This window comes from Glycine soja, chromosome 20, assembly GCF_004193775.1.
Source record: "Glycine soja cultivar W05 chromosome 20, ASM419377v2, whole genome shotgun sequence".
Lineage (NCBI taxonomy): Eukaryota > Viridiplantae > Streptophyta > Magnoliopsida > Fabales > Fabaceae > Glycine > Glycine soja.
The window spans coordinates 37,405,148-37,423,839 of record NC_041021.1 but is presented as its reverse complement, the minus strand read 5'-3'; the positions used below and the strand labels follow the sequence as shown (position 1 = coordinate 37,423,839).

General features: G+C 36.1%; 1 protein-coding gene and 1 pseudogene across 2 annotated transcripts; one reads left to right on the top strand and one right to left on the bottom strand.

The window, feature by feature from the left end:
* Positions 1 to 2,133: 2,133 nt before the first annotated feature.
* LOC114403880 lies at positions 2,134 to 4,025 on the top strand (annotated as a pseudogene).
* A 1,895-nt stretch (positions 4,026 to 5,920) lies between these two features.
* Positions 5,921 to 17,648, bottom strand: LOC114403113 (helicase-like transcription factor CHR28). Of its 2 annotated transcripts, none has more exons than XM_028365859.1 (11): positions 17,546 to 17,648; positions 15,478 to 15,661; positions 14,744 to 15,396; positions 14,016 to 14,087; positions 13,861 to 13,938; positions 12,866 to 13,769; positions 12,006 to 12,136; positions 8,868 to 9,089; positions 7,524 to 8,117; positions 7,028 to 7,237; positions 5,921 to 6,489 (listed from the first exon to the last, which is right to left on the bottom strand). In XM_028365859.1, exons 2-11 carry the CDS (start codon positions 15,590 to 15,592, stop codon positions 6,385 to 6,387), a joined length of 3,084 nt encoding a protein of 1,027 aa, XP_028221660.1. In that variant the 5' UTR covers positions 15,593 to 15,661; positions 17,546 to 17,648; the 3' UTR covers positions 5,921 to 6,384. The 2 variants fall into 2 exon arrangements, with proteins under 2 accessions (XP_028221660.1, XP_028221661.1); XM_028365860.1 differs by lacking the exon at positions 17,546 to 17,648 and adding an exon at positions 17,368 to 17,521.
* Positions 17,649 to 18,692: the final 1,044 nt, after the last annotated feature.

The window sequence follows — 18,692 nt, the reverse complement described above, 5'->3', positions numbered from 1 at the left end:
CTGAACGACCATGATTGTGGTTGTGCTGATTTAAGGCTCACACAAATATAGACATAGAGTCTTAGACATCCATGTTGTTCAATTATTGTATTAATTCTTACATGTATATATGGACATGCACATACATATGTTTGTAGAACAAACATGTTGTGTAGTATAATATATGCACCTTTCACTCTTTTTTGTGTCTCATTTCCAAATATATTGTCCTTTACCCAACTGCCCCTCACATCACGCGTGCATGTCCTTTTAACCACACCAACATCACCAATATTTGATGGAATCATTAGGTACTGTTTCCAGTGGCTATGTATCCACTAGCATTTTAGAATTTGCCCACAAAAAAGTGGGGGGAAGAGGGGAAGCCTTTTAGAAGCATTATGGAAACAGAGGTTGCGATTGTTTTCTAAATTATATTTTATGGAAACAGAGGTTGGTTATTAAAAGAACATCACCTTTGATTAGAAATCTAACATCGCGTTGATTTTTTTTTTGTTATCTGGAAGAATCAAAGATATTATTTGAAGGTTTACAATAAATGTGATAATTATTGTGTACTGAGAAATAAAAATAGGTATAAAATAAGTGTAAGAATTGATACGTGAAAAAAAAAATCAGAATTATTTGACTAGCATCACACTTGGTGGGTCACTTGTTCGTGTTCTTTTTTTCTTTATTAGTGTACCCAAAGGCCATTGAAAGTTTCCATTAAAAAGGCTAATATTATAAAATCAATATTTCATAATAATATTCTCTTTAAAAAAAAACAAAAATCGAAGTCTTTCACTTTTGAAGCTTCACGCTATTCGAGGAACGCATTGGATATCTGGATTAGAGACTGAAGAAAAGAGAGAAAGAAGAAGGTCTTCGTCTTTAGTCTTTATTTAAATTAAGCTGAAAGCAAAACTGCAAAGCTGGCGCATATCCTAGTCAATAATAAAGTAATTAAGTTCCTCCTAATTCCCTCTTAGTAAACCCAAACAGGGAAAAGAACAGTGACATTGCATGAATGCTTGTAATATAAACGTGATACATAATACACGTTACATGCATAAACAGAGCTCAACAAATGAAATAATGCTTGGAATCCAAAAAAAAATTCTTCTACTTTTTGCAAATCATTGATGGAAAAGTTAAGCCTGTGTATTCCACAACTAATAATTCCTATTTCTTCTATTGTACATCAACGCACCTTCAACCAACAACACAGTTTCACATTCTGGCACTGTTATTGCAAATTAAAAATACAGTACACTGTACAACAATTCAATTTAATAATGCCGTACTACAAATGGGCAAGCTGGTGTAAACAATTTATGGAGTTTCAGTAATGTGGCTTGAAATTCGGCTTATTACATGATAATTTGATAACATATATTTGTTTTTCATTTTGCCAATAGATTTAATAACAGTATCTTTTAGGATACTTAATTTCCATTTCATCTGGCATATTAACTTGGAGGCTTAATTTCTTTCTTATCTTGAAAATATCTGGAAATCATATTTGTGTGTAATATATGGCAATTTTTGTTAGTGTACCTACCCTTCGTTCCTTCTTTTTTTGACTACGAAATTTCTTGCAACTTTACCGTATCTAATCTAATGTAATCAAATACAATGAGTACCAAATGCCAATGTACTTGATCACTTTCTTCCCCACACAACAGTATTCACTAATCCTTCTTTCTCTTCCTATTAAACAGATCATGTTGGCGTGACCCAAAAAAAGGGTCACATAGACACTCACATCTGGTTGCCCCTTTCTTTCCCTCCAAAGGCCCTTCCTTTTCCCCCAAAACCATGCCACAAGTTAATCTTAGTACTAAAGAGATAACAATAACATCATGAGTAAATGAAAGACAACATTTTCAAATAAAAGTTTAAAAAAAATGCAAAACAAGCACACTATCGGTCGGTCATTTGGCCATTGAGCACTTGTAGTACACACAATGTAAAAATGTAGTAGCCAAACAGCAGGTGAATAAAAGAGAAAAAAAAAAGTAGGTAAAGACAAAACATGCACAATGAATATACAAGAATCAAAAGTTAATAACCATGATTTTTACAATATCAAATCCCTTAACAAAAATATTAGGTGGCACCACCACCAACTACCTTTCCATCTTGCTGTAACTCACCACTCACCCCTCAACACCACTCTGAGTGTCAGAGATGCATGTCCTTTTTTTCCACTCACCCTCTCAAACTCAAATAAATCATTCCAAACAGTAAGCTACAAAAACAGAAACTTCTCCACACAATTGTTTTTACAGTAAACAAACCCCTTTTTCCCTCTCCACACTCCCAAAACCCAACCAAATAAATCCCTCACTCCCACTCCCCACACAACACACATTCCCATCATCACACCAACAACAACACACCATGTTCACAGTTCTGCTTCTCTTCTCACTCCTTCTTACCACCTCTACTTCCCACAACATAATATCATACCCTCATTTCCAACAACTCAATGTCAAACAAATCCTCACAGAAACCAAACTCAACCCAACAAATACCTACAAACACCTCCAACACCAAAAACTCAACATTGCCACCGAAGCATCTTCATCGGCAAAATATAAACTGAAGCTAGTTCACAGAGACAAAGTCCCCACGTTTAACACCTCCCACGACCACCGAACCCGATTCAATGCACGAATGCAGCGAGACACCAAAAGGGTCGCCGCCCTCCGCCGCCGTCTGGCCGCCGGAAAACCCATCTACGCCGAGGAGGCATTCGGGTCGGACGTGGTTTCCGGCATGGAGCAAGGAAGCGGAGAATACTTCGTGAGAATCGGAGTTGGAAGCCCACCTCGAAACCAATACGTTGTCATCGACTCAGGCAGCGACATTATATGGGTCCAATGCGAGCCCTGCACCCAATGCTACCACCAATCCGACCCCGTTTTCAACCCCGCCGATTCCACCTCCTACGCCGGCGTCTCCTGCGCCTCCACCGTCTGCAGCCACGTCGACAACGCCGGCTGCCACGAGGGGCGGTGCCGCTACGAAGTTTCCTACGGAGACGGCTCCTACACTAAAGGCACACTCGCCCTCGAGACACTCACGTTCGGGCGAACCCTAATCAGAAACGTGGCCATCGGGTGCGGCCACCACAACCAGGGAATGTTCGTTGGCGCCGCCGGTCTCTTGGCCTCGGAAGTGGGCCCATGTCTTTCGTGGATCAGCTCGGAGGCCAGGCCGGCGGCACCTTTAGTTATTGTCTAGTCAGCAGGGGAACCCAATCGTCCGGATTATTACAATTCGGACGAGAGGCAGTACCCGTGGGTGCTGCATGGGTTCCCCTGATCCACAATCCGAGAGCCCAGAGTTTCTATTACGTAGGACTTTCGGGTCTGGGAGTTGGAGGATTGCGGGTACCCATATCCGAAGATGTCTTTAAATTATCCGAATTGGGCGATGGAGGGGTTGTTATGGACACAGGCACCGCCGTGACACGGCTTCCGAAGGCGGCGTATGAGGCTTTCCGGGATGCTTTTATTGCCCAGACCACAAACCTGCCCCGGGCTTCCGGAGTATCGATTTTTGACACGTGTTATGACTTGTTCGGGTTTGTGTCGGTTCGGGTTCCGACCGTGTCGTTTTACTTCTCGGGTGGGCCTATTTTGACCCTGCCAGCTAGGAACTTTTTGATCCCAGTGGATGAAGTGGGAAGTTTTTGCTTCGCGTTTGCTCCTTCTTCTTCTGGGCTTTCCATCATAGGGAACATTCAGCAAGAAGGGATTGAGATTTCGGTTGATGGAGCTAATGGGTTTGTGGGTTTTGGACCCAATGTTTGTTAAGTAAAGTAATAGTAATAGCCATGTATATCAACCCACGATGTGAATTTTGTTAGTCTTAGTCATGTCACATATTGTATTATATTGTTTACGTGATCATATAAAAGAAATAACTAGCTCGTCGTGCATGTGGTAATTAATTAACTATTGTATTTAAAATAATAAGTTGTTTCGGCTTTGATTGAGATGCTAAAAGTATGTGTAAAAGTAATGCTTGTGGAACTTGAAGTTTGTAGTGCTTTTTTTATTCAAAAGCGGTGCAATATACTTAAGCTAAAGGAGGGAAATAATATATAATTTATAATATATACAACGAGCAGTCAAACATTCCTAGGGTAACTCTCAGCATAGTCAAAAGAATCATAGAAAAGTTCATTTGCTATATTGGATATTTGAGTAATCTTTATGTTGAGGAGGATCCAAGAGAACACTTTTACTCAATTTGAAGAGGAAAAATGATTTAGTCTCACTACCGATGGGTGGACATTGCTCTGACATCTTTTTCTTTTTTTTCTTTCTTTCACATACACAGATTCCCTCGTCTTTCTCTGAGTGTGAAAGCTGCTAGGGCAATTGAATCATGAGAGAAGGGGAGCCACCACCATTATGAACATGTGAAACCATCAATAGGGACTCTGGTCTACCTTTGTTGGGACCTCGAGTTGGAGTGCATTCGAGCAATGACTTTTACAAAGGCAAGCCCATTGCTTTTCTTTTGAGGGATCTAAGATTATTAAGATAAATATCTGTTGTCTTTTTTTCTTTTTATTCCTTAATGTGGTTGATTATTAGCACCAAACACAAATACTTACATGTCCCATTCACATCAATGTGGTAATTTTAGCGGTGACAATGATACTTCTCTTGTCCAGTCCTATGGCTTTGTTAGCACTTTATAGGCCCACCATAAAGTAAGACCCTGTTGGTGAAAATTGGTGAAAGGAAGGGACTCAAGTAATGGACACTTTGATCAGAGATTAAGATCATATAGGATATACTTTTGCATATTTTTTTTCTTGCTTAGACACAGGTTCAGAAAAAGCACTTGACAAAGTCATCAGTTTTTTATACCCTCATTGTTATTTCGTCAATATTTGTCAGAAGCCTTTGCTGTATTTGATATTTCTACCTAATGTCTAATGCAGTACAGTTAATATCAACAGATAGGAACTTCCTTAAGCAGAGTCTTGTTCCTCGTTCATGCCATTGTTATTCTCTTTTATTGACTTGTACTCATTTTAAAGATCCAGTATACCAAAAATATGAATGCGATCAAGAAATCCAGTCACCACAACAAATGTCTTGCGTTCTTGATAAATCCCTTTGCATGTAGCACAAAGGAATCTTAACACATTTACAAATTCAAGTTCAATCTTTTTCTATGATCAACAAAAATAAATAAATAAATAAATAGCCCGCCAGGTATATAGTCATAAATACGCTACTTTTGATTAGATTTAGTAGAGAAATATTATTACAAATTTCATAAAATTTGGTAAGTCATTAGGAATTTTGATAAAGTCATTCAACAGCGTGCACCCAAAACTTCGTTGCGTCTTCATGTTAGTAACAATACTTGGGTGTTTCGATGCTTGCAAAGTACGTTTTGAATGAAATTAATTTCGTTCAAAAATTGAATTTCAAGTAAAACTAATTGTTTCTCTCTATCTTCGTAAAAAAATTGCTTTCTCTATCACTTCTAGTCACACTGCAGTTTTGAGAGAAATTCAATTTTACGTGGCATTAACCAAACATTTATGTTTTTATAAAATCAAGTTTTTACTGCAGTCAAAATCGTTATTTTCTAACCAGACACACTCAAAGTTGCATGCATCAAATGGTTATTGACATCAAATGAATATGCACAGCTAAACTAGAGAACAGAGCAGTCAAATTTGTTGTCACAATTGTACAGAGTAGGTGAATATGAAAGAAAAAGAAAAAAAGTCATTCCTCTGGATTACTAGTTTTCAATTTTTCACAATTTTAAGGAATTTTATCTAATGAATTTATTTCTAATTAAAAAAACCTACGTTTAATCCAAATCCTAAATTACCAATAATATGTTTCATTTAAGCTTATGAATTTGTTCTAAAATATGAATTCACATTGACTTGGTCAAATTTCATCGGAGCTGGGAGCAAAGCATGGAGGCTACCAACTAGCTCCTCAGTATAATAATCAGTAATTCAAAAGTGTGTTTAGCTAGACAAACAATCTATGCTTTCCCTGCACAGTTGAGGACTATGAAGAAAACTGTACACTAGAACAGAAAGGGCAGTTGCACAAGGTCATATTTTCATAAGCCATATAATTTAATTAGTATATTTACAGACAGCCTTCAGCTACATAGCAGTTTGGAGGACAAAAATGCCCTTGTGGGCTTCAAAACAGATCAAGTTACCACTTGGATCAACCAAGCCTCGCCTTGCCTGCCAACTTGTGCAACCGATGTCAGCAGGTACTCAAAAAACAGTCATACCCTCCTCCTTAAGAACCATCCTAACTCCATGCCAAACCACCCAAAACAAAACTTCAAATCATCCATCATGGGAAGAACAAGCAAGGAGTGGTCTAGAGTCTACACCATGAAAAGATACTTCAGATCATCTACTGTAAGGCGAGTTCCAGACGCGCCAGCATGGTCTTCCCCAAAAGCAGATGCAACCATTTTTCTCTTGTCGTCCTGCCAGATAGTACAACACAAGAACGAAATCAGAATTTCTCATTCGACAGATACATCCTATCTTCACCCCAATCACAAAATTTGTCACCCCAATATATCAAAGCTTACTAAAACAAATAACCTTTAAAAAAAAAAAAAGATGACTTCATCTGCTAACTTCCCCTTTATCTTTTGGAAGGACCTACAAAAATTAAAAGTGACTTGCACTTATTATGAGATAAACTTCCCCTTGAACCTTAATAGAACTTCTGTTGATCGCATAAATCCCTACTCACAGGTTCGAAAAGAAAAAAACTAATTGTGCCATAAAATTGTCATCTTTCAACTAGTCAGTTTTGTTTAATGAATTTAAAAATCAAGCAATAGTAAATAGGAGAGGAAAAAGGTGAAAGAGAAAACAATTCAAAACTTATAAATCAGAGCAATTTCCCTACTGGCTGCAGAGCCTCACTCCTGGTGATGGCCCTAAATCCAATTTGTCTACCAAATATGGACTCATTTTGGCACCTAAAACAACACTCAACCGACAGATACAAACCTGAAGAGCCAGTATCCTATCTTCAACTGTATCTTTTATAGTGATTCGTGTCACAGTAACAGGACGAGTTTGCCCAATTCTGTGAGCTCGATCAATAGCTTGATCTTCAGTTGTAGGATTCCACCAAAGATCCAAAAGAATAACATGACATGCAGCAACCATATTCAAACCAAGGTTTCCTGCTTTTAGTGACATCAGCATAACAGTTATCTGAAACAAATTTCAATTAGTCAGACACCAAAGTCTACCAAGGTTAAGACACTAGAACACCAAAGTCTACCAAGGTTAAGACACTAGAACACAGTAGATAATTCAAGTTCAAGGAGTTGGAAAACATACTGATTAAATATGCAACAAGCATTATTGATATAACCATTAAGAGGATTAAATTTCATACTACTTCATCTACTAAGCAATAGGTTCACATATTACTTGGTGTCATTAATAGATTTGCATAAAAAAGTTACAGCTTTAACAATGTTGGGAAAGGCCAAACCTCAGGTTCAGTATTGAAATCCTTAACAGCTTTGTCCCTCGCACCCAGAGTCATTCTACCATCAAGTCTCCGGTACTGTATACCAAATTGTTTCAACGATGTCTCAACTAAGTCCAGCATGCTAGTCCACTGGGAAAAAACTATAGCCTTTATTGGTCCTTCAGTTGTGGACTCTGAATACCTTCTTGTGTGTTTTGTAACCCTAACATCTGAATCGCAGTCTTCAACATGTAAATTATCCAAAGAAGGTGAATCTCTACAACCTCCAGAGGAGTTCGGTAAGTCAGAACTAGAAATCTTCAATTTACAATTTGACTGCAGAACCTCAAGAACAGCTTTGATTTTAGATGAAGTGTAGTCACGCTGCTGCACTAGTGAATAATCACAAAGATGTGAATTTGCAAAACTAACACTGCCACCATCATCAGAGATGCAACTCCTCAAAGTAGCTTTGGAGAAAACAAGATCGTCGCCAATTAGTTCTTTACAATTAACTGACGGGCACGTATTATCATCACCAGTCAAATATTCTGATACACATTGATAACAGAAGACATGACCACACATCGTAATAACAGGCTCTTCAGGAGGATCCTGTTGAAACCACAAAACATATCAACCAGAGCAATTATTAACAACGTATTGGTACTGTTTACAACCCATCTATAACGGGTTAACAGAGAAATCAAAATCTAAAATTCCAACTAAGCAATTATAATAAAAGTCACATAGATTTGGTTATCAATCAATAAAACATGGTATCAGTAAAGAGGATGATCATGTCCTTGTAATACTTTCTATTCATCCCAATAAATTTTTTCTCTTCACAACAAAAAATAAAAACATGTCCTTGAAAAAATAAATATTTAAGAGCAGGATAACAATATTGAACTTTAGATTAAATAAAAAGAGAAGTTAAGTGTGAAATGCATTCAGGTGCAATTGATGGTTTTGGATATTTACCTGCACTACTAAAAACTTTCCCATTGAAGAGCATCCCCCTAAAAATATTTCCTATTATTCTGGGATAATAAACATGTCTATTTTTGCAAAAATAAAAACTTGAACCCCTTATGGTTTAAAACTCATTTCTATCATAATCACCACACCCTTTTCTTGCAACCAAGATGATAAGTGTTCGACTTCACCCAATGTAGTAAACATTCATGGGGAGTGTAAATATACCACACTCCTAAAATATGGCCACTGTAAGCATATCCATTGGAACAAAACAGCATAACTTAGATATAATCAAAAGGATCTTGAGTACCATCACATTCATAGTGGTTGTATTTACAACAAAGAAAACAAATAATAAAAACATCACATCTGAATTTAACTCACGTTGCAAACAAGACATATAGCAAAGGTTGATTCCAAACAATTAAAAAGATTAATCAGCATTTCCCTAGGAAGATTTTTTGCCATTTCGACAGAATCCTTCCCAACAGGATCAGAATCAAAATCTTTAACAAGAAGCGGGTGGTCACAAGCCTGTCGGAGACGTAAAAGCATTAAAAGAATATTAGCATAGTTTTGGCTCACTGTCCCAGCAGCAGCATATGCCTGCAAAGTACAACCTTTTAATATCAGATCTACAATACTTCAGAAAAACAAGATCAGCTGAACAAAAATATTCTAGAATTTGCAGAAGTGTATGCTAGGCATTAATAAATTAGATACAAAGAATGAGATACAGGAAATTAAAAATCTCCACCCCCAGCACTTCTTAAATATCAAGTATGTTTATTGACAACCAATGACTGATTCACCTATGCAACTAGGTGGGATCTGAAAGAAATGCACTTATCATGCTTTTCATATGTACAAAATTGAAGCTTTTGTATGTTTATGAAAGTAAGAAACAATTTAGTAATCATGCATGATTTTAAAAAATCACCAAAAACAGATGTGCAATGATTATGAAATTGATAGCATATGCACTATTATTTATTAAATTAAGGAGTAAGGACTCGGAACAGCAGCTATATTAATTTAAAATTTTACAATCAGAAATATCGTGTCCTCATGCCTCAATGCTCTAAACCATATGATAGGACAGTATGGGAGGTATGTGTGTTTACTGTTTAGTAACCGTAAGATGATTATGTAATGTTTTTGTTTGGGAGTTATGTGTGAGGTTTGTAAATAGAATGTGAGACAGATTTTATTCATTGTGTTAATTTGTTGTATATACCAAATATCTCAGAATATCATAATTGTATTTTAGAAGATTTTAGAATATCTATCAATTATCAATTTCATCTATCAATTTGTTGTATTTTTCAAATTTATTTCCTTTATTAATCAGGGTTACTAACAGATAATATTAGTTTTTTTTTTAATCCTGGGTCAAAGACCACAAGTGTCCCCCAACCCACTAGGTCAAAGACTAATCCCGCTCGTGGTGCATGGTTGTTGTTGGTCCAAGAAAATTTTGCACACGGATTATCTCGCTAAATAGATCGTTCTTAACATGTGAACGCAACAAGCCCATACACCATTACGCCAACCCTTTGGGTTAGATGGTAATATTATTTTATGCTAGTGCTTGATCTAATTCTTATTCTTATTATAAATAAGTGTTAACTTATATGTATTTCAAACACACTGCACTGATATAGTATTAATTATACTAGATTGACATTTGTGCTTAATTTAAAAGTAAAAAATATCCACTAAATAAAAACAGTTCTAATCACAGTAGAGAGTAGAATTACTCTTGGTTTTGGGTGGGGGCACCTGTGTGCTTGAACAGATTTAATTTAGTTATAGATAAGAGAGCATTCTTGCTCTTTTGTCCTCATTCCCAACCAAAACCCCATCATCTCAACAAAATTAATACAAGTATTGAGAATCAGGAATAAAAACTTCATTTATTGTAAATTGATTTGATAGGATCTAATTAAGGGAAAACGTAATCTCCTCTAATTATGTGTAATTATTACTATCAATCTGTATAAACAAGCATCGGTGGTGTACTCTAATACACAGCTTTCACTCAATTTCCCTCTGTTTTTTCTTATTTTAACATGGTATCTAGAGCCTGACAAAGGAATCACGAAAATCATGTTTTGCTGGGGATCCACTGTCCCCAGTGGACCCTTCCCTTGCCACACTTCTAGCGACCTGTTTGCGTATTCCAGTTACCTTTTCCCCTTTTTTGCCGACTTCTCTGACCACTGCTGGAGACTTATCCAGCAACTTTTTTGGCAACCTTCCAACCGCCACCTACCCCGTTCGGTTTGCCTTTTGCCGATCTACACAAATCTGGTTGGCGCGTCACTATCAGAGGCTTCACACACTCCCACAAGCCACTTCTCCATAAAGCCAAACAACTCCCTTGACCAGGGCATGGTGGCACGTCCGACATCCGTTCAAGTCGTGCTTTGCACATGGTGGTCACCTCTCCCGTGCAACCATAACCCTGGATTTTGGACCCGATCCAACTTATTTTTGGAGGTGCCCCTTTTGTAACTTTGTTTTCCAGCCAAACAAATTTTGTTTCTGGCACGTGACGACACGTTAGAGCTTCGTTCTGCCCGCACTTCTGACGACAAGGTCAGTCACCTTGGATGACCCTAACCTTGCAATTTCACCTCCATCGGAGTTGTTTTGCATGCCCAGCTCTTTAGCCTAGGTTTTGCTATGTGTTTCTTTTGCAATTGTTGCTTGCTCACATACGATTTCTTTCCCTTGATGACTTCAAAACCCTAGTGCCATTGTTTCACTTGCACGTGTTTTGCAGTTGCACGATTTTCTTTTTCAAGTTTTAAATAATTTTGGGTCTTCACTAATATTGGTTTGAAGCTTCCAAATATTTGTTTTAAGAGAGTCGGAACTTGCTTTGCTCGCCATGAATTTTCTTAGGCTGATGGGTAATCCAGCTATCTGACAATGTTATCTTTCTAGCAATATTCCCCAACTTCACCAAGATCCCTAAGTTGTCTTCAAAATATTGTTTTTAGTGGAGCTCAATGTTTATGTTTTTGTTGGGAAAAAATTATTTTCCTGTAACAAGCTGAGAGCTTAGTAAGCTTCAGCTTGAGGTGTAGTGTTGAGAATCAGGAATAAATATATCATTTATTATAAATTGATTTGATAGGATCTGATTTAGGGTAAACTTGATCTCCTCTAATTATGTGTAATTATTACTATCAGTCTATATAAACGAGCATCCATCATGTACTCTGATACACAGTTTTCACCCAATTTCCCTCTGTTTTCTCTTATTTTAACAAGAAGAAATTCTGTTCTACAGGTCAAATTGTTGAATATATCCTAGAGGCTGCCAATATTAGTGCCTATCCATTCTGCCTACAGATATACAATTACTTTTACCACTATCAGAAAGTGTTTCTAATCACTAGGTTTAAAATCTCATTAACAAAAGGACATTCTTGGATGCTCTGTTTAAGAGAAACAAAAAAATATAATTACAAATTGTCCAGGTTAATAAAAATAAATTTGAAGGAAGTAAACCTTAAATTGAGAACGCGAATCTGATTCCAGTTTGGTGTAGAATGCCCGCTCCTCAATCGAGAAATCCACCTTACTGAGCTCAATTGTCTTGGGAGGCAAATTGATTATTGGCTTCCCATCAAGCAAAGTTCCTAGACAAATGCAAGAAATTGATATTATAAAATAGAAGAGACCAATACTCATCCCATATTTGACGCTGAAATCCAAATCGAAGGAATGAGTAGTCCCCATATCAAATGGGTGTGAGACGTCAAATTCTCATTTGAAAGTCAAGGCTCTTCCTGCTTAGGCCTATAGGGGTATCCCCTGTACGTATGCAATTACTAAAGTATTTTTTTTCTATTTTTACTGGTATATAAAAATATAAACATATGTCTAGCATTCTCTCATGGAAAATTTTCAGGGAGGGAGAAAATAACAACAAAAGAAAACTGACACCAAATACAAATATGGTGTCAATATTGCCCCAGAAGCCATAGCCAAATTTATCAAAATTATGGAAAGAGACTTTGCAACCCTCTTAGAACTCTTTACAGGTTCATGAATGACAGTTTTATCTGATTCTTTGAGAAAACAGTATACTTTACATTATTCCAGGTAGATCATGACGTACTTATCAGAAGACGTCCTATACAAGAATGAATTTCTGCTGATACTGGAATGGTAGTACACTAGTATCAAATGTCAAACATGATGAAATAAAGAAAAACATTGAAGAAAAATTATCTGAATGATGACTATACTTAAGAGGAGATCAGTGAGAATATCGCAAGGACTCTGAAAACCCATACCATGCCAGCAAAAAGGTAAAACACAATCTATCAGTCAGGACATGAGCAATCGGAATATAAGAAATTCACCTTTTGTACGACGTAGCATTATGGCCCTTAAAACTGCTTGAAGTTTCTTGTAACCTTGAATAGTATTTTTGGATATTGGAACTTTTATTGTATTGTAGAATGATTTGTATACAGCATAAGGATCATACTTTAGGAACCTAAAGTAGCTATACAAATCATCAATAGTATTTTGAATAGGAGTTCCAGATAAGCACCACCTTCTTTTGGCTCTAAGGCTGCAGCAAGCTCTAGCCACCTGAGTTCTATGATTCTTTATCGTTTGAGCCTCATCAAGAATAACCCTAAACCAACCAACTTTGGCAAGAGGACCAGAACCACATTCAATAGAAGAACTGTCAATTCCCTTTCCACCTTTTTTACTCTTCTTATTTCCATTAAATGGCTTTTTCCTCTTTTTACTAACAGAAAACTCAGAGGATAACCCAAATCTTTCCCCCATTTTTTCATCAATATCATCCTCCTCAACTAATGGTTGTTTGGGAACTTCATTAGTCACAATAGAGTATGTTGTTAGAACCACATCAAATTTTGCGAGCTCAACAGGATCCTTTGTCCTACTGCCCCCATGATAAACCAAAACAGAAAGCTTTTCATCTCCAACTTTTTCATCGAGTTCCCTGGCCCACTGTCGAAGAACACTAGCAGGGCAGACAACTAGTGTACCAGCAGCTGGCCTTTTTCTACCAGGTGCCTGTGTTGAACTGCTTGGTTCTCTACTAGGTTTTATATCATCAGATTCTTCGCTATTTTTATGCTTTTCCACATCAACACTACCATTGTCATCATCATCGTCCAAATTCAAAGCTTCAGTTTTATGACTGCATGTATCATCTATTTTCGATTTTGACTGTAATGTCCTCTGTGCCAGGATGAGGGAAATCATTGAAATTGTCTTTCCAAGGCCCTGCTTGAACAAGGTTTTGATGTTCAGGTAACAAAACTCAGAATTAAATGTAAAGAGCCATTGATTAAAAAATTTATCATCAAATATTGACCTGATCATCAGCCAAAATCCCCCCCAAGCAATGCAAACTCTTGGTTTCCTTCTGAAGCATCCAAGCCAATGCAATTTTCTGAAATACAAAGTGATAACAAATAAATGGCCCAGAACAGAAATGATAAAAGCAATTTAATAGACAAGCCTTAATACCTGATGTCTCAGAAGAGAGACAGACAATACACCAGCAGGTAAGTCATATTCTGTTTTAGGTTGACTGATATCCTGCGATAACCAAATTCACAATTGACAATATTGAGTCTCTATGACTATAACACACACACAAGCACTGAAAATATAATCTTCAAAGCACCTTCCACAAACCACATTAATACAGGACAAACATTGATAAAGCATAAAGCATAACATTAAACACCAAAGCATGTGATACTCAACATTAGGTTTAATCGTTTTACTTTAGGACTAATTGTAACTCAATATTAAATAGTGTATTTCCGGAGAATTAACTCCTACTATACCACCATGATAGAAGAATAATAATTTTAATACCCTCAAATCAAAAACAATTCTAACAACCTGACAAGCATGTAAAGGATTAAACAACTTTTAAGAAAGAAAATTGACACTGAACACCAAAAATGAAGAAAATGATAAAAGAGGGAGAGAACCAGCTTCACCACTTTTATATCCAGGAGCACTGCATCTTAAATTCAAAATCTCAACAACCAAAACAAATCTCCCAAAGGAATCAATTTTGGCAACACATCACATATAAGTCCCAAACAAAGCTTCTTACTTAAGGAAATAACTTTCATTAAATGATTTCCACTCAAACTTAACAGAGGAAATATCTTCTGCATACAACTTAAAGAATTTAAGGAGTTAAATCTACAAGCACAATGATAAACAGAATGTAATACCTGCAATGCTGCCTCATAAATTAGTCTCTCATCACTTTCAGCAGCCCTTTCATCACCTGCTCCAGAACGATACGCAGATTCACTAGAAGTAGCAAACTGTGGAGATATAACCTTTCCGAGCATCAAAGGTGAAGGAAGAATCCTATTCCCACCATTTTGATACAAGAAACGATCTTCATCATAGCCCCTGCCAAAATTTTCACGAATGTAGCCCCTGTCACTGGACGTGCTAGGTCCTACTCCATGGGGACGATTCTTATATGCATCATGAAGTTGACTACTGCTCGCGTTATCTTTTAAGTTTCTTAATCTGCTGTCTGATGCAAATGAAGAAGGAAGAGCCCTTGTTGCAGAAGGTTGAAGAGATGACGGAAGGGTCCTCTTGAAAGCTTGCTGAGATGACATTTTCTCATAATCTGCACCATGAATATTTGAAATTCGGGAACTAACAGTCTGTTGCTGACTTGTGTTTCCATTCAGGGCATGGTAGGAAGGTTCATCTCTTCGTGCAATTCTATGGTTCAGTGTATTGGTGCTGGACACGGGCAGGGTTTGAGGCTTAACTTGTGAATGATTATAAACATTAGAAGAGCTTGGGTTTGAACTATTTGCCCCTCTTGAAGAACTATCCCGCCTAGACCATCCACCATTATCTGCACATAATATTACATGTACGATGATTACTAATTCTAAAAAAATATTTTAAAAGGGAGCTTTTACTAAAGATCACACACATGAACTCTTCTCTGTATTAGTAGCCCATTGCGGAAGAGTCCTCCTTGGATCTTCTATCTCCTCCAAGTCATCATCTGACGAACTAATATATATACACCCATTCTGGCTGTCCATGAAATCAAAATAAGAAATTCTCTTTCCTCAGCCACCCAAGAAACAGAACCATTAAAATGCTGAGCCAACCTGTAGTAAAAAGGTATCATGAACATCCCATTCCACATGACAACAAATGATAACTCCATAGTTAATAGTTATAAAGCTAAATCTGAAAATGTTATAGTAGGAAGCGGGATGACCGTTATTTTAATAAGCTATACACTACACATATAAATACTGAAAAAATAAAACTAAAATTAAAGAAATTCATGATAAATAATAAGTCACACAATCACCATCAATCTACGAGCAATAAGAACATGGTAATGAAGTTAAAAAAATCCCAAAAAAAAAACAATGATGTTCCAGGGTTTTTTAAGTCTATCATGATAGTGTCACTATAGTGTGCGAAAAGACACTATTACAGCCGCTACTGCAGCCACTACGACCATTGTTAGAAACCACTACACTAATCGACCCAGGGTTGCTCCACTCCACTATCCCACTATAGCGCTGCTATACCGCACTATTGACTACTATGGATAAAGCTTCCCAAACGAAAACACCTTCACTCATAGCTGTTATATTGGGCTTTGATATTAAATCAGAAACTCAATCCCCTAAAAGAGAACAAAATTAGTTCTATTGGTGAAATGATGAATATGGCCCACATTGTGAAGCATCTACTTGAAACTTGAACCATATTCCAGCTTCCTTATTAAACAAATATTCATTAACAATGTAAGGGGAAAAATTAAACAAATAAATAAATAAATACAGCGTGAATCACATTAAAGGAAAATAGCATTTATCTTGTAGCAACCCACCTGAGGGTACGCCTTGATCCATAATTCCCAATTTTTTAAAACAAGCAAACACAATTAAGAGATTACAAAAATTTGATCATCGATCTCATTATTCCTTTTCATGTAAATCCAACCAATAAATGGGAGGGGGAAAGAAAGGGAAGTATAACACCACAATGACCACAGAAATATCAATAAATTATCAGAGCAACCCTTGGAAAAAGTGTTGAAGCAAATGGGTTCCATTTTCAAAATTCTTTATCAGATAAAAATAAATTTTGCTAACAGAAGAGAACAAATATTGCAAAACAATTAACAATATATTGTGACTTAGATTGAAGGAAAAAACATCAAAAACAACATCCATCTATTTTCATTAAATATTATTAGTAAATAAATAAATGCCCCCAAAACAGCATTAACAGTCCCACAGCAAAGGCAGTATGAACTATGACATTTTGTATCATTCATCCATCTATCTTAAAAGACCTTTCCAACCAACTACATATTAAACTCACAAGTAGACATCAAATCAAAACAATCAGTTAAAGACCTACGGAAATTCTCCTTGAGTAATACCAAAATCAAATTCCTTTTCCTCCTCTTATCTATCAGTCTGCCACCCTATCATCAATCAATTCTAACAAAAGTACATCACCAAATTGTTCTGAAATCCATATTAAAACGCAAACAAACACAATTACAACTAACATATACACGACCACTATGCATAAACTATAAACACATGTCTTTCCACCCATTAAAAAAAGTACATGTATTTCCACCATTGAAGAAATCCATAACGACAATTGTAAAAACACACACACACAAACACCAACGAAAATAAACATCGAAAGCAGATCAACCACATTGCAAAGGGAAGAGCGGAACCAAAATTCGAAACGTGCAAAACCACCAAAACCTCAACCATTGGAGAAAAATAAAAGATAGGAAACGAGGAATTGTGAGTGAGTAGTTGATGATTGCCTTTTGATTTGAGAAATGTGTAAAAAAGAAGCGATCTTTGGGGAAGAAATTGAAGGAGAAAGCAGTTGAGCATTCACAGAGACTAGGGTTCTCTCTAGTTTGAAACCAAAACGCAGTAGCGGAATAGTAAAAAGAAGATAAAAACGACAGAGGTTGGAGGGAGTGGGAGTTCACTTACGCATAAATCTGGGGAAAACACGGAATGAGAGATTAAACTTCGACAACAACGATTATTCACGACTCAGACTTGTGCCACTGTCTTACGTCCAGGTTTTTTTTTTTTTTTTCCTCCTCTTATGTAGTACTATTTGTACACCTTGACAAATTAAATTTTTTTAAAGTCCCTTAACAAGTTAACTTTTAACTTTACTTTCAAAAAATAATTTCATTAATAAATATATTTAAGTTAAATAAAATTTGCAGTAATTTACTTTTATAAATAATTAATACTGTATGTAGTAATTTACTTGTTGTTTTATTTTTCAAAACATATAAAAATTGATTGTAATAAAATATATAGTTGTTTGTGAAAGAATATGAAAATAGTTTAAAATATTTTTTAATTTATAAAAGTAGGTTATAATTTATATGAAAAAATAGTTTAACTATTTCCCTCTTTGATGATAAAATCAACTTATATATATGTACTTGCATGAGAAACATTTTTTTTAATAAACACTTCATTAAGCTGATTATTCGAAGACAAAAAAATAATAGGATAAATTAAAACAAAATCTTATATCTGAATGATAAAAGAGAAGACAAATATAGGAGACAAGCGAGTCTCCATGAAAAGTGTGGACAATAACATCTTTGTCTTTTTTAATAATCTCCTGCCTTATGCAAAGTTCATCCCTTAAGATCCTCAATTCCACAAGATAATGGTTATTTGTGTTGTTACATGTATGGATAAAACCATCTTTGATTATTGAAAACTTACCATTGATCCTTGCATGAGAAATGTGAACGATATTGTGTTTATCTTTTTCAATAATGTCATATCTTATGTGAAAGACCATTGTTTAAGAGCCTCAATTAAAAAGTTAAAGATTATTTGTATTATTTCATATAGAGAGAGATAAAATCATCTTTGATTTGTGGAAACTAACCGCTTTTTTTCTCATTGTTATGTTTGTAGATATTTAGATCTATATCACTAACTCTAAAAAGAAAGATTCTCATTTCATTCCATATCATACTATAATCTCATGTTAGAGTGGTTTGACACAAGTCACTAGGAGCATCAATAAAGATATTAAAGATAGTTTGTTAAAAAAGATCTACGATAATATATATATGTAAATTAGGTTTTTAACTAACTTTAA